This window comes from Brachyistius frenatus, unplaced genomic scaffold (assembly GCF_029030835.1).
Source record: "Brachyistius frenatus isolate BFR_SWC_R1_liver_20210118 unplaced genomic scaffold, ASM2903083v1 Contig_3, whole genome shotgun sequence".
NCBI classification, from domain to species: domain Eukaryota; kingdom Metazoa; phylum Chordata; class Actinopteri; family Embiotocidae; genus Brachyistius; species Brachyistius frenatus.
Window position 1 is genome coordinate 627,596 of NW_027210602.1, and position 15,300 is coordinate 642,895.

Genomic DNA, 15,300 nt, shown 5'->3' on the forward strand with positions numbered 1-15,300 from the left:
GCAGCTTAGATGCATTGTAAGTAAACACATTACACCGACCGAGCAGAGCAGAATATGAAATGTTTCATGGACTCCTGCCGGGTAAACAGCGATGCCTCAGAGAGACACGTCTGTAAAATAAAACATGCGAGTCCTCTTACAGTACAGCTCCCTGAAACCAACACACACTCAGATCCACAGGAGATCTGCCGACTGTCAACAACCAACTCATCAAACTAATATTTAATACTCTTCTGGATAAGTAAACAAACACACACACACACGTAGAATAAAAGTCACACTGCTCGAGGTAAAACATTCATAAATCATAGAAAATGTTGGACTGTCATTAAACTTAAATATCGGTACACTTCACAATCCTTCTCAGCAAATTCTCTCCTCTAAATTACTGCAATACGAATCTGCAGATACGTTCCCTTAGTACACTCACAGATAGTACTTTTACATGTTAGTACACTTACTTGTGTATCGCCTTGCCGTTTCGCACTTATTGGAATTTATCATAGCAGATGAATGCATCACCTGCCAACGTATCTGCAGACTTTGTTCATTTTACCCAGAAATCAACGTGTTTTTGTGCCTTCAGCTTAACGCACATAACACTTAGTACTTAATGGAAATGAACACTTCTGAGTTCGGAGCGGTTTGGAGCAGGAAGTGACTGTGTTTGGAAGAGCTGGGGGAGGAGCGAGTGGTGGATCTGACTGATCTGATTGGAAACCTGACGATACCACATCCCGCCCACCGATAGCTGTAACCTGACTGCACCACAGGCCTGTCAATCAAACAGACACGCCCCCAAAAACACATCTTCTTGAAGCTTATTATCTAATTAATGACAGACCAAATGCACAACCCTCACCCTTCCCCTTCGAGTAAGGCTGCACGATTAATTCTATTAAAATCATGATAACGATTCTGACACATTTCTATCTGCTGCGTCAAATCAAGCGCTCCTACTTTTTCCTGCGACAAATGACAACGTGGCGTAAACACAGACGTTTAGAAAGTTTCCCCGATTTTATCCAGAATCGCCTTCTCTAGATCCAGACTTCGGTTCGTCCGCTCTGGGCTGGTGTAGAAATACGGAAGTGCAACATATTAATACAGATACATAGATATAGCCTTTTGATTATGTAAAAAAAAAAAAAAAAAAAAGGCAAGATTGGTCCAAGTTTCAAATCCAAACTATGTCTAAGTTCGTCTCAAAGGATATTTTCGGTCACAATAAAAGACGTTCATTACGTCGACTTCTCCCAGTGCTGACGGTGCGCCGGAGTCCACCCAAAACTCGAGACTTGTGTATTTCTCCAGTGTTTACTTTGAAGAAGAGACGCATGTTTTGCTCTCTGCAGACTCGGCGCTGACCCGACACCTCGCTGCGGGTTTGCACGCTGAACGGCCTCGGGACGCTCGCAGGGTGACGAAAGCCTCTGAAAGAGACTCGTTGGACGACTCGTCGTGTGTCGTAGATCGACTGTACGGCTCTCGTTGTCGTCCCGTGGGCTTTGAAAGCTTTCTTTTCAACACTTGTTGCGTGGATGAATATTTAGAACAACTCACATTAGAGCAGATTTGAGTTTTATTTCACAATACGGACAAAAACAGTTGTTTTCCTGCAGAGAGTGAATGCGAGGTGAGCTGCGATGTTTTCATCTGAATCAAACCGGTGTTTAATGATGTAAGATGCCCCAATATCAATATTCCCTTTTTTGCTCAGCACAAATTAAAGCATGTGCACGAACATGCACGCAGTTGGCTGGTGCTTTCTGGGTCATCTTATCTAAAGAACGAAATGAAATTAAAACTATGATGGGAGGAGAGAAGGGAGGGAGCACAGAAGCGTGATGAGAATGAGTACGGAGGCCAGAAAGAGAGAAATCAAAACGTGGAGGGATGGGAAATGTGTCAAATCAGCTGAACCTGGACTGAAATCACTGTCAGAATACCGTGGGAAGACGAGGGATGAAGGATGAGTGAACAGATGAATAATAATGATTTCTGCTGGATAATATCTGTCTTAATGATTTGCCTCTCTCTGAATGTTGTTTGAAACAATCGGCTGACCTCCATCTCTTCATATACTCCAGAGTTTCGTCTCTAATGAGCAGGTGCGGAAGGCATGTCCATATTTGTCCTCATTAGTGTCTGATTTATGACTATTTATCCCTCCTTGACCCATATAGTTTGGATCCTGTGTGGACATCACGTAAATTAGATGCTTAAAGTACAGAGAAGTTCATTTAAGGTTTTAAAGCCAGACTTATTCCTTTCTTTAAAAGTAAAATGGATCAAATACGTGTATGTAATGTGAAAGAGGTCAAACATTGAGCTCCCTTCTGCTCTTTTAAGCTGTTTGTTTTGTTTTTTCTTTCCACATAAACGCTGTTTCCTGCAGCTTCGTTTCCAGCAGCAGGCGGCTGCAAAATTAGCTGCAGTAAATTCACTGAACACGACCTTCCAAGTACCAACAGTAGATCAACCAAACGGCAACCTGCAGGGCTGCAAAGTGAAGCCAACGAGGAAGTGCCAAAATACCGCTGAGGGCCACTAGAGGTCGGCTCCATATACTCCCATTCAACTTCTCTCATTAAAAATACGAAGTCAATACATTTTCAAGCACAAGTCATTATGGTGTCACTCCTTATTAGTTTTCTAAAATTAATTCCATTGTTATTTTGATATTCGGCCTCAAAAAGATGTGTTTTTGGCGGCGTGTCTGTTTGATTGACAGGCCTGTGGTGCAGTCAGGTTACAGCTATTGGTGGGCGGGACGTAGTGTCGTCAGGTTTCCAATCGGATCAGTCAGATCCACCGCTGGCTCCTCCCCCAGCTCGTCCAAATATGGTCACTTCCTGCTCCAAACCGCTCCGAACTAGCAAGATGGTGGCGGACAGAATCTGAACTGGAGGCTTCATAACGTTCACAAACCAACGGGTGACATCACTCACCTCACATGTGGTTGATGCTTGGATTTAGAATATTTCTATAAACCTTTCACTGGCCGACTATTTCAGCCGACATTCAATCCTCCACCTTATCTGTTCGTTATCGTGTTAAAAATCCCATCACAACTGGAAGCAACAACAAACAACCTCCGAGCAGCAACCTCCATCGTGCCTCAAGTCCGACCTGCTTGGTTCGATTTATCCATTTTAATGCCAGCGCTCGCCACCTGATGTGCAAATGTCCCACCAAAACAAGTTCCTCCTGACACACCTAGAAAGGTACAGTCACCTTATCCTGAGCTTAACACTGCCCGACATGACTGTGATTTGGTTTAAAGAAATACAAACAAGCAAGAGCATTTTCTTTTTTGATGGAAACACAGAACATATATTTAAAAATATTTTTGCGAGGTTTTCTGCAAAGTCAGCAAGTGATTAATACTCAACTTTAAAGAGCATAAAATTAACATTATATAACTTGAATATCTGGAACACAGTTTGGTCTTCAAACTTCAAACTCTTTTCTCTACTTGAAGCTTCTAGAAATAACTGATTAATTTGCCACTTTCTAGTGTGACCAGGAAGAACTTAGTGTTAATGCCTGTTGTATCTCTTATAAACTCAGCGCTGACAGTTTGCAGCTATTTAACCTTTTCACGGATAGAAGGATGCTTTTAGGATACGAGAATAGTCCCGTAAATATCAGCGGTAGTTGCCCAAATATCAAACGCTCCGGCATTAGTTACAGAGGATTATACAGGATGAATCTTAGGGTTCCTCGTCTCCTCTCATCAGCGCCATTAGCGCTCCAACAGCTGACTGTCTGGCCTTATCAGTTAACACCCTCCGCCGGATAAGAGGGCAACTCCCCCCACCCCACCGGGGACTCTCCGGCCTTTACAGCTGGATCAACCTCTTCGGGATCAGGGCTCGCGCTCTTTCCAGAGGAACCGATGCTCCTTGTGATCTTTGAGCCAGAAACAAATTTGGTGAGGCGTCGAATCCCCTGCCAGTTCTCACTTCCCACTCGATAGACGGAGGAGGTTTTAAAATATCAGCAACTGCCTGCTCAGACATATTTTCCTGCACTGGGAAGGGCTGCTCTTATACAAGGAACTCTTCACGCCGGAAAAGACCAACAGTCAGGAGCAGCTGGGCTTTGAGCTAAAGGCTAACCTCGACATGATAACATGCGGTACATTAAACTGCTTTACTCAAGTACAGAACTTAAAACACAGATTTTTTTTTTTTAATATTTAGACAAGTCAGATGACCACCGAAGTCCATCTGAATGTATCTCTGAAAAGCATGAAAATATTCAGTAAAGTCAACCAAATTTCATCGTAATCCATCAGATTTAAACCGTGTATCAAGTAAAAAAGGTGTAATACACCTGTCCGTCCACTAGGATACCTTGTTCGTGTCACGTTTTTGTATGTCCACTTCGGCACCAAAAAAAAATCACTTGGTTAGGTTCACAAAAAATTCATGGTTTGGGTTCAAATATGTACATTTTCGTAAGTAACATTATGTAAATTACTTCACGTTGTAACTACGGATGGGCCACGAATTTAGAATTTTCTCAATAGTCATTATAAGAAACGTATTAGTATATGCAACTATCGTTCTTCCTTATTTCCCCCTTTTTTTTACCGGCGCCTGGTTGTAATGTGTTACTCCCGTCAGAAGGTGGCGGTAATTCGCCAACCACCATTAATTAACCCAGTGAGAAGACAGAGAAGCTACTTTCAGGGATCCGGAGGTTTGCAGGTAAAGCCATTCCGGTATTAGATGTCCCGGTGCGAATGGTTTAGAGCGAATTTCTGACAGTAGTTTTTCTTGAAATGCCCATCCCCTCGCACCACACAGTGCTAGGTATCCACGGCGACAGGCCAACATCTGCTAGTCATTCAAGGGCAGCAAACGCGACTAACAGCAGCTCGTTACAGGAAGTATCTCTGTTGGAGCTACAGATCAAATGTGAGTTGTGTACAACTTTAAACTCCGGTCTCATGCGACAACAAAACGGAAGGAACATAGTTAAGATACTTTTAACGCCTAGGCGAGGAAAAACGTGACCCTCACACGATCTCTGCTAGTGCAGTGGTTCGAAACTGATGGGTCGCGACCCAATCGGTGGGTCGCTAGGCCATTTCGAGTGGGTTGCAATTGTGAAAGAAGAAGGGAAAATAGTCCAACTTTTATTTTGAAGTCTACAGAATTTCTGATTTTGTACTGTAATTTAGGACGTATGTTTCCCGTGATGCCGATACGGTTGTCATGACGGCAACGATCAAAACTAACCTCATATTATCAATCAGCACTCATTCAAGCATTTGTAGACGGGTTTAGGATTTGATAAAAATCTGCCTTTTTATTTCATAAAGTAAAATCTATTCTAGAAACTTGAGGAGCATCATCGGCTTAAACTTGTATGAGAAGCATACTCAAATAAATCTTTAATTTTGTTGGATTTTCAGTATTTACATTGTGTATTACTGCACTATTTTTTTTTTTGTGAAATGCATTTTAAGGGTTCAAAAATTTCAAAAATTTGCATTTTGACTTAATGACAAAGGAAAAATGCGGGTGATGAGTTTGAACCAGCTGAGAGTCATTGCTCTAATGGGCTGACAGGTGAATTACTGGGCTAATTATTCACCAATTAAATTGCCAATTGACTTAACAATTAATCAATCACTAATTTGATTCGTAAAATCTCAGGACCTTGTAAAAGAGAAAGTTTCACCCTAATAACAACTCAAAATAAACAAAACAAAAGCTGCACAAATGTTTGGCGTTTTCTTTTATAAATGAAACAATTAATTATAAAAAAAATTCGGACAAAATTTTTAGTTATAGTCTTAAATCTTCAATCTTAACTAAAGATGAATGTAAAATGCAACAAACATGATGTGTACAGCAGTCATTCATGACTCTACACTGACTCTAAGGTACTTTTTGGTGTCTTAATTTTGTAAAATTCCTGTATTATGGCTCCTCATCTCCCACTGTGACCTTTACTACATTATTATTTCTCTTTGGTCTCACTTCAGGGACTTAAAGAGTGTTTTTTGCGGTGAATGGTGAGTTTACAGGGACTTTAATTCGGCTTTGTGGAATTTTTTCATCTCCTGTATAATCCTCCAATAATCCCACACAGACATGTTGCTGCGATGTCTTTTCTGAAACGCGGGCTATTAATGGATTATCCTTAATAAAGTGTCCGTGACCGCGCTTTCTCTCGGAGTGTTTAAATAGCCCTGTTGATCCGACCGGTGCCGGTCGGCCCATCCGCCACATTCCGCAACTTTGGTGCCGAGTCAACCGTTCACTCACCTTCTTCCGGGGCTGCCATTTCATCATATTTGTACGAACAGATTTGTGCAGCATCAAAGTGTCACGACAGCCGGTGCGGAGCGATGTGTGTGCGCGGCGGCAGAGGCATCGCCAAACCGGCTGGCAACGGACCCGTTGGAGGGCGGGGGGGGGGTATGGTAGCAGGAGCAAATGAGTTATAATCCCGTTAAAATGACGCCGGTGACACCGAGCAGCGCGTGCCGTCCTGTCCGGTCCTCCAGCCGCCGGTCCGGGCTGAGCAACATCCGCGCGCACCGGCAGCTCCAGCGGCTCCGAGGACGCAACTGAGCCGAGAGCGGAGAGGGAAACCCAACACCGACTCTCTCTCTCTTCCTCTTCCTCTCTCTCTCTCTCTCTCTCTCTCTCTCTCTCTCTAACACACACACACACACACGCACGCACGCGCGCACACACACACACACACACACACACACACACACACACACACACACACACGTATTTCTATCTTTCTTAGGACTCTCCTTGATATTTAATTCTGAACACTTGAACCAGATCTTCAAATAGCCCATTAAAGGTTTGTTCCAGTCTGAGGACCATACAGCCAAAATGCTCTCAATATTCCAGAAACATCCACAAATTGGTCCTCACAAAGACACACACACACACACACACACACACACACACACACACACACACACACAGTCTTTTTCTGTCTCCCACTCACTTGACAGAAGCTGTAACCTACTTTTAGTCAATAAGTCTAAGAATAAATAACAATGTGAAAATTGTTAATTATTTCCAGGATTTGACAAAACGTAATCGTATATTTCATAAATAAACTGCAGTATTCTGACTTTACAGGCTTTACTGATGTATACAATAGTATATCATATATAATTTCACATGTGAAGTTAATATATGCAATTGCACTAAAACAGGAAATTACTGTGAAATTTGAACTTGATCGCACAGCACAGCAGCATGTAGTACAGGTGCCCTCCACTAGAGGGAGGCGTATCAGTGTGACGTTTCAGTGTCGCGTGCTTTAGGAAACCCATGTGGGAAGCTAAGTGATTAGGGGTTTGGAAACAACCACATGCTGCTTACGGTTAGGAAAGAAACTACCGGACTCCACCCACGTTTCTCCCGGGAGAAAGTTCGTGACTTACGCTTCCAAGCAGCCCCTTCAGTGTCTTTTGTAATTTGCGTCAGTACCTCCCCTTGCTGGATGTTTGTCACATGACCTCCGCCACGTCACCTGCTGCTGTTTACGAAGGTATTCTTATCAAGCAGCAAGCAGCAGCGACGTCACACGTTGGTTTGCGAACGGCCGTTATTAAAGCCCCGAGTTCAGATTGTGGCCGCCGCCATCTTGCTAGTTCGGAGCGGTTTTGCTCAAATGTTTGAAATGGTTGTCGTGTCTGGAAACAGGAACCACGTGGTCCGTTTTCACACCGAGAGAAACACATGTGGAGGCACGAGGAGAACCCAACACCTCCGCTTTGCGTCTCCGCGCTCGGGGTGGCGGGGAGGGCCGTTTGAAATCGGAGCCGAGGCTGATGTTATTGTGGATCAGGGAAGTTGAGAGGGCAGGGACATGGGGTCCCACAGAAAAGCCTTTAAGGATCCTTTACCCTGCATAAACAAAGACAGAGGGGAGCGAGTCCCGACATCCACAAAGCCTGCAGAGAACCGGAGCGCAACGATGGTTGAGGATGGCAAAGTTGCCTGAAGAGAGAGACTCACTGAAATCAAAAGATGATGAAACGCCTCACGTATGTGCAAGACAGAAAGAGGACAGAATATAAATAAGACAAAGGAAATACACATACCAGCTGACGGGTTTCATTATATTGTTTTATGTTGCTATAAAAGTGTATACGAACGTCCGTACTGTGACGTCAGCCATTGGTTAAACATTTCGGCTGTTGCCATCTTGCTATTTTGGAGCCAGACATGACCATATTTGGATGAGCTGGGGAGGAGCAGTTGAGATTGACCAGGAACTTGAGGACACTAAGCCCCGCCCACCTATTTTTGGAGGTAGCCCCTAGTGGCCTTGGTAGTATTGCACTTTATGGCACTTACGCATTGGCCTCACTCGTCAGATCTGGAAGCTACGTCCACTTTTATATAGTCTATTCATACAACCACAACCTTTTTCATTTTAACACTTATTTTTAGCCTGGCTAAATGCTACGGAAAATAACCTGGGTAACACTCTCCCCCTCCAAACTGCATGAAAACAAAAGATGTGAAATGTAATTTGTGATGTAATTTTCTTTTTCTTGAAATACATTTCATAACTTTTTTTTTTAATCAAAACAAAGGTTTTGAAAAATACCCAGCCTTAATCAGGTGGCATTACATATGAGGTGTATAAATCTAGCTCTCGAATCAAAGTGAATGAAGGTCTTTTTCAAAATAAAACCGATTCTTTGATGCCCCTCATCATTCACAAACTTCCTCCTCATCTTTTTTGTTTGGCTCCACCCGACCAGATGGAAACATTTTGGTCTCCTGACGCAAGACAAAGGTCAAAATTCAAAGGCTTCCATGTCGTTATACTGAGAATCTGTTTGTGCATGACGGTAATGGGTTCCCTGAATCAATAAGAGAAATTAAGTTCACAAAGTGACAGTGAAGGTAAATTGTAGTGAAGGATGAAGATCACTAGCCCCATTTCCAATAAGAGAAACAACACACACACACACACACACACACACACACACACACACACACACACACACACACACACACACACACGGTGTGAAGGGTCCGCTTGTGGCCGACTGTCAGTCATTTAAAGAACAACCTAATCTCCAGAAATAAACGACAAAGGGCAAATTAGATTTGGAGGAGAATTACCACTCGGAGCTCCGTGTGAAGCCCCACTGTGGCTTTAATTTGGTCATCAGCTGAGTGATAACCCCGGCTCTATCACTGCGAGCCATCTCAGCTAACATCAGCTGCTGCTATTGTTCACCGACTCACTGCAAATAAAACGTGATATGGAAATGTAAAGTGCAGAGAGTCAAAAATAGGGCGACTTTAATTGTTGTTATTTTATGCTGATGTCACTTTTACCCATGGACGTTAAAGGCCTACGTCCGCCAAAGCAGTTTATTCCCGAGCGCAGCGTATGTTTTAAATGTTTGTTAATCGGAGCGTTGCGGTTTTTTGAACGACATCAGTGTAACGACTTGATGAGCGTTTATTCTGCGCTGAACGCTCAAAGTTCTTTTTTTTGGTTTCAGTTTGGAGCAGGAAGTGACCATATTTGGACGAGCTGGGGGAGGAGCCAGCGGTGGACTTGACTGATCTGATTGGAAACCTGACGATACTACGTCCCGCCCACCGATAACTGTAACCTGACAGCACCACAGGCCTGTCAATCAAACAGACACTCCCCCAAAAAACATCTTTTTGGCGCTTATTGTCTAATTAATGACAGATGGACCGCCAGAAAACTAATAAGAAGGAGTGACTTTAGCTGACAACACCGAGATAACTGGTGGGAAACATTTATTGACTTAGAATTTTATGAGGTTAGTTGAATGGGAGTCTACGGAGTCGGAGGGTTTTTGGAGCCAACCTCTAGTGGAACTCGATGGTATTGCAGCTTAAGGCACTTCTGCATCGGCCTCATTTTTCAGACCCGGAAGCTAAGAACACTTTTTAACACGTTATTTATTTGTCACTGCGCCATCTTCTGCTGATGTGTTCGTGACCAGGAAGTAGACAGCTCCATCTCTCTCTGAGGATCACCTTACTGCGTCTAGTTGATGTGGCATTAAGCACTTAATTGAGCACATGTTCCACCGTAAACAAGACACCAGCTGTACCGTGTGCTCGTGTTGGGGAACACAACGGGCCGAGAAGATCAAGGCAAGCTGGCAGTGATGTAACGCGGGTGTAACTGGACAGGAGGAAGAAGAAGGGGGTAAGGTAACGGATGACAAGCTGCCCCTCCTCTTAACCCGCCTCCCTCGATCTGCCGACTGCTTATAAAAGCCTAAAACTTTTCTGGCTGTCAAGTGTCAAAGAGATGTTAAATTCTCGGGACGTTTCCAGAGCTGCTTTTTATTAGCAACAGATGACTTCAGTGGGAAAACAAACCTCGTGGCATTACAGAGGGTTTATCAACATCATGGTGCTGACAGCTTCTTTCTGATGAAACCAAATACTCAGGATGTCCGCCGTTACGAAGGAGGCTTTGATTTTATGAGCAACAGTTGAGGCAGAAGCCTCTGAGTTTGACCGTCGCCATCTTGCTAGTTCGGAGCAGTTTTGAGCAGGAAGTGACCATATTTGGATGAGCTGGGGGGAGGAGCGAGACGTAGATCTGACTCGATCTGATACTACGACCCGCCCACCGATAGCTGTAACCTGACTGCACCACAGGGCTGTCAATCAAACAGACACGCCCCATGAACCTTAGTTCGGACTTTCAGGTGTGAAAGTGACGGACCTTCGTACTGTTCCCCTGTACAGTTCTCAAAGTCCACACGAATCAAACATCCAGCTCTCCGGTTTCTGATGTACCCGAGTACGACACGGAGCAGCGAGTGTGAACGCACCTTCGGTCCTGCTGGTTTATCTTTGGATAAATAAATAAATCTGATTTATATTTGGATAAATCTGAGATGCAAGAAACAGTCGAACTGAATAATTCATCGGAAAACATTTTTTTTAGAAATAGAAGAAAATCTCTGAACGTGCAGTGATATTAATCTTTGGAAAGTAGAAAGATATTACTGACTTACACTGAGCTCAATTTTTTTATTTATTTAAAGGATGGAGCTCCCATTAATAAACATTGCTCTAAATGCACCAGAGGTAGCCAAGAGAATATTTTGAATCTGTACTCCCTGAACAGATTTTACACTCAACCTAAAAACAAACTATAAGAAATAGTTATTAAGAGAAAGTGATTGATCCAGTTTAATTAAACAAAGGGAGGAAGGAGGGCTTTATGTGTTTAGTATTTTAACATCATTATTAACCTCACTACCCTCAATCATTGGTCAACCAAACACACCTCCAGCATCTGGCTAATTGTCGATGTCTTTATATAAACAGTGTGTGTAACCACGGTAACACCAGCGCTGGGTTTACAAAGTTACGACATGTAGACTCGAGCACAGATTCAGAGATCGGAGGCACATTTGGGGAAATAAGTAAATATGTGTCAAGGCTCCTGGCAAATAATAACCATACATTATTAATATCACAGTGTTTATTCAGTCTAATAAATTATTACCAAATAAACAATTTTCTAATTTGGAATATTATCAATGAATAGGCTTAGCTCCTACTTGTTGCATCTATTTGATCTCCTTTCAAGGTCATTTTGTAGCAATTTTGCATCTCTTAAAGTTCATTTTGAGTCATTTTGTGGTTGTTTTATATCTCTTTGTGGTGGTTTTGCATCTTTATTAGTCACTGAGAAATTTAGTGATGGTTTGCATCTATCTGAGGTCATTTTAGGATGATTTTGTGATGTTTTGCATCATTTGGTGTTAGTTTGGCAGTTTTTTGACATATTTAAGAAATTTGTGATGGTTTGCATCTATTTAAGCTCATTTGAAAGTCATTTTGTGGTGATTTTGCATCTTTTTGTGGTCATTTATTGTCACTCTGTGATGGTTTTGCATCTGTTTGACTAATTTTGAAAGGATTTTGAATCTCTTTGGTGGTTTTAGGTCACTATTTTTGGTCGTTTTGCTTCTCTTTGTGATTTTATGTCTGTAATGTCATTTGATTGACTTTCCAGCACCAAACAGTCACTTCGTAGAGAAGTTCTGATATTAACAAAGAAACTGTAACCATTCATACTTGGATGTGGTGATGTGTGGCGTGCAGGTCCCCGGCTACCCCTCTGGCCGCATCCCCTTCCTAACATAAAGTGTTCGACTCCTGACCTGTCAGATTTATCACATTTCTACAAAAGGACAACGGGGAGGAAATATTACATTACTGTAGAAACCAAGGATTTCACAATGACATTTGGTGACTGATATGAGGAGTGACAAGCATCTGTGTGTGTGTGTGTGTGTGTGTGTGTGTGTGTGTGTGTGTGTGTGTGTGTGTGTGTGTGTGTGTGTGTGTGTGTGTGTGTGTGTGTGTGTGTGTGTGTGTGTGTGTGTGTTTCCGTACAGAAGCTGAATATTGAAGGAGGTGAGAGGCTGGAAACAATATTTTATTTCATTACGCTCGTTCGTGCCCCGTCCTTGTCAGACAATGTGACTGTCATCTGCATCCTGCACGCAGCACAACGACTCGCTGCACCCAAAAGACGTATTGGCACAATCACAGACACAATACACACACACACGGAGCTCAAACACACACACACACACAATATTTTGTCACAGACTTAAACAAAACCAACAGTTACGATGCAAACGCAGTGACACAGTCGTTGACACGTCACAGTGGCACTTGTTAAGACTTTCTGTGTGTGTGTGTGTGTGTGTGTGTGTGTGTGTGTGTGTGTGTGTGTGTGTGTGTGTGTGTGTGTGTGTGTGTGTGTGTGTGTGTGTGTGTCTGCGAGCGAGGTAAAAACCTCGAGGGAGAACACACTCTGCTGCGTTGGTGTGAACATCAAAGACAAACTGAATGCTAAAAACCTTCCGAAAAAAGAGATGATTCAAACAAGACGACCGCTGATACAGGTGCTGCGAGGACACGACAATATGGAGCATCGGGAGGAACTTATGTGAAGAGGGAGACTTTCATCGTTGCTGTTTGCTCTTTAAAGGGATAGTTTGAACATTTTGAGAACAAGCTTGTTGACTTTTTGTTCTGAGAAAGATTTCTGTACACTAAACATGCAGCTAACAGCCATGCGACAGGTAGCGTAGCTTAGCTTAGCTGAAATTGTGCAAATCAGCACTTTTTAGATTTCCGTTTAAATATGCAGATTGAATGAGTGTTTTGATGCTGTTTTCAAGTATGAGCCTGGTAATTACGATAATTTCGATAGCTTGTGAATGCAGTGTTAAGATCAAATCTGGTCAATTTTTCAAAATAAAATCAATCGAACACGTCGCTACATCACTGCGTACCCCAGTGGTCTTTCCGTTAGGACAAGAAATGGGTTCTCCCTCAGCTTCAGGCACTCTATCTGAAATAGTTGGAAAATAATTAGTAGGATGAATGTTTGTTTTAAACGACTAAAACACAGCAAACCGGATATACTTTGTAAGGCCGCAGCACAAAGTAAGAAACATCAAGAATAAACACAAAGAAACCGTTTCACAACCTTTAGCCGTGAGTAGCAAAAAAAAAAAAAGGAAATTCTGAGTGGAACTCCTTCAAAATAAAAGAAGATGAGGTGCAGTCAAACTCTACAGGTAGAGCGAGCTGATCATCAGTCTGCCACAGCTGCACACGGCCAGTAGAGTGAAAACGACGTGTCCACTGATCAATCAGAGACCAGACGAGGTGAATTTGATGTTGGATGCAAACAACGACCTTCATCTCAAAGATGAAACTAAAAACACATTTCTCTTCAGACGACCCGAGGGTTTTAGAAGTTGGATGGCATCTGTTGAGCCCGATTTTACAGCGCAAGTGAGTCTGTTTTTTTTCCTTCTTAATAATAATCGAAAAATAATCAATTAGTTCAGAGGGATTTTTCGAATCGTATTTTTGCTCGAAATGCTGATCTTGAAATCAAATTAATCTGACCTGAGGGCAGATTTCTGCATGTACGTAACGCACGCACGCACACACACACACACACACCTCTGATGCCATCAATAATGTAACAGCTGTTTTTGTGTGTACGCTCATGGCTGCTGCCAACCTCATTGTTTTTTCATGAAAATTGTAAACTGCATATTTACAACCTGTTACAAGGAGCAAACAAAGGAGAGACGCAGACACACCAGCGTGACACTGGTGACAACAAACATCAACACAACTGCCGCACAAATGTTACACACATGTAATGATGTGTTTCAGTGTGTTTTATGGCAGTGCAGCCACCTACAGAAACAATCCAACCCCCCCGAAGCCGGCTGCTCGGCTTCCTTGACAAGTCTTCCTGTGATGAGATCATAAAGTCAACCCTGACCTTCGACCCCCGACCTTCTCCTCAGAGGCTGGAAGACATGTTTGTCAGACGAGCTGCATATCTGTATCAAATCTATGCATCTCTGTGAGCAGCATTATCACTCTGCCTCCACGCGCACACACACGCACACACACACACACACACACACACACACACACACACACACACACACACACACACACACACACACACACACACACACACACACACACACACACACACGGCAAGAGAATGCACACACACCTCCACACTCCATATGTCAGGAAAGTCAATTTGATGGAGCACTTTCCATGGCCAACACGGCTACTAAACACACACCTTGGCAGTGATGAATGCAGTGGCTCAGTGTGTGAGTGTCTGCTGCAAGAGGAGACACACATTTAGTGAGTGTGTGTTTCAGGTCTCTTTTCTGTTCTCCTGCTTTATTGACATATTTATTGCGGTTGATTTGGAATTAACTTCCAAAACCCGGTTGAAGACTTTGACACTTGAAGTAAAAGAATGCGATGTGAACAAGTCACCAGCAGTGACGTCACCCGTTGGTTTGTGAACTTTATGAAGCCTCCAGTTCAGATTTTGTCCGTCACCATCTTGTCAGTTCGGAGCGGTTTGGAACAGGAAGTGACCATATTTGGACGAGCTGGGGGAGGAACCAGCGGTGGATCTGACTGATTGGAAACCTGACGATACTACGTCCTGTCCACCGAGCTGTAACCTGACTGCACCACAGAGCTGTCAATCAAACAGACACACCCCCAAAAACACTTCTTTTTGAAGCTTATTTTATGATAATTGAAGGACTATTTTCAGATGGACCTCCAGAAAACTAATAAGAAGGAGTGACTTTAGCTAACAACACCGAGATAATTGGAGATAACTGGATAAGTGGAGACATTTTATTGATTTTGTATTTGATGACAGAAGTTGAATGGGAGTCTATGGAGCAAA

At 43.0% G+C, this 15,300-nt stretch overlaps 2 protein-coding genes across 3 annotated transcripts in view; both read right to left on the reverse strand.

Moving 5' to 3' along the window:
* The window catches only part of ttc28 (tetratricopeptide repeat domain 28), a 107,167-nt gene that overhangs the window by 69,897 nt on the left and 21,970 nt on the right, over positions 1-15,300 (reverse strand). The window contains exon 1 of one of the 2 annotated variants that reach the window (XM_069700775.1): positions 6,288-6,578. The exons of the other annotated variant lie outside the window; for it this stretch is intronic. Within the exon in view, the coding sequence (XP_069556876.1) occupies positions 6,288-6,341 (54 nt within the window). The 5' untranslated portion in view covers positions 6,342-6,578. Of the gene's footprint in view, positions 1-6,287; positions 6,579-15,300 lie in introns of those variants that run through there. 2 annotated transcript variants of the gene reach the window in all.
* The window catches only part of rph3aa (rabphilin 3A homolog (mouse), a), a 65,859-nt gene continuing 60,219 nt past the window's right edge, over positions 9,661-15,300 (reverse strand). The window contains exon 17 of the transcript XR_011310994.1: positions 9,661-9,675. The gene's annotated coding sequence lies outside the window, so the exon portion shown is untranslated. The remainder of the gene's footprint in view (positions 9,676-15,300) is intronic.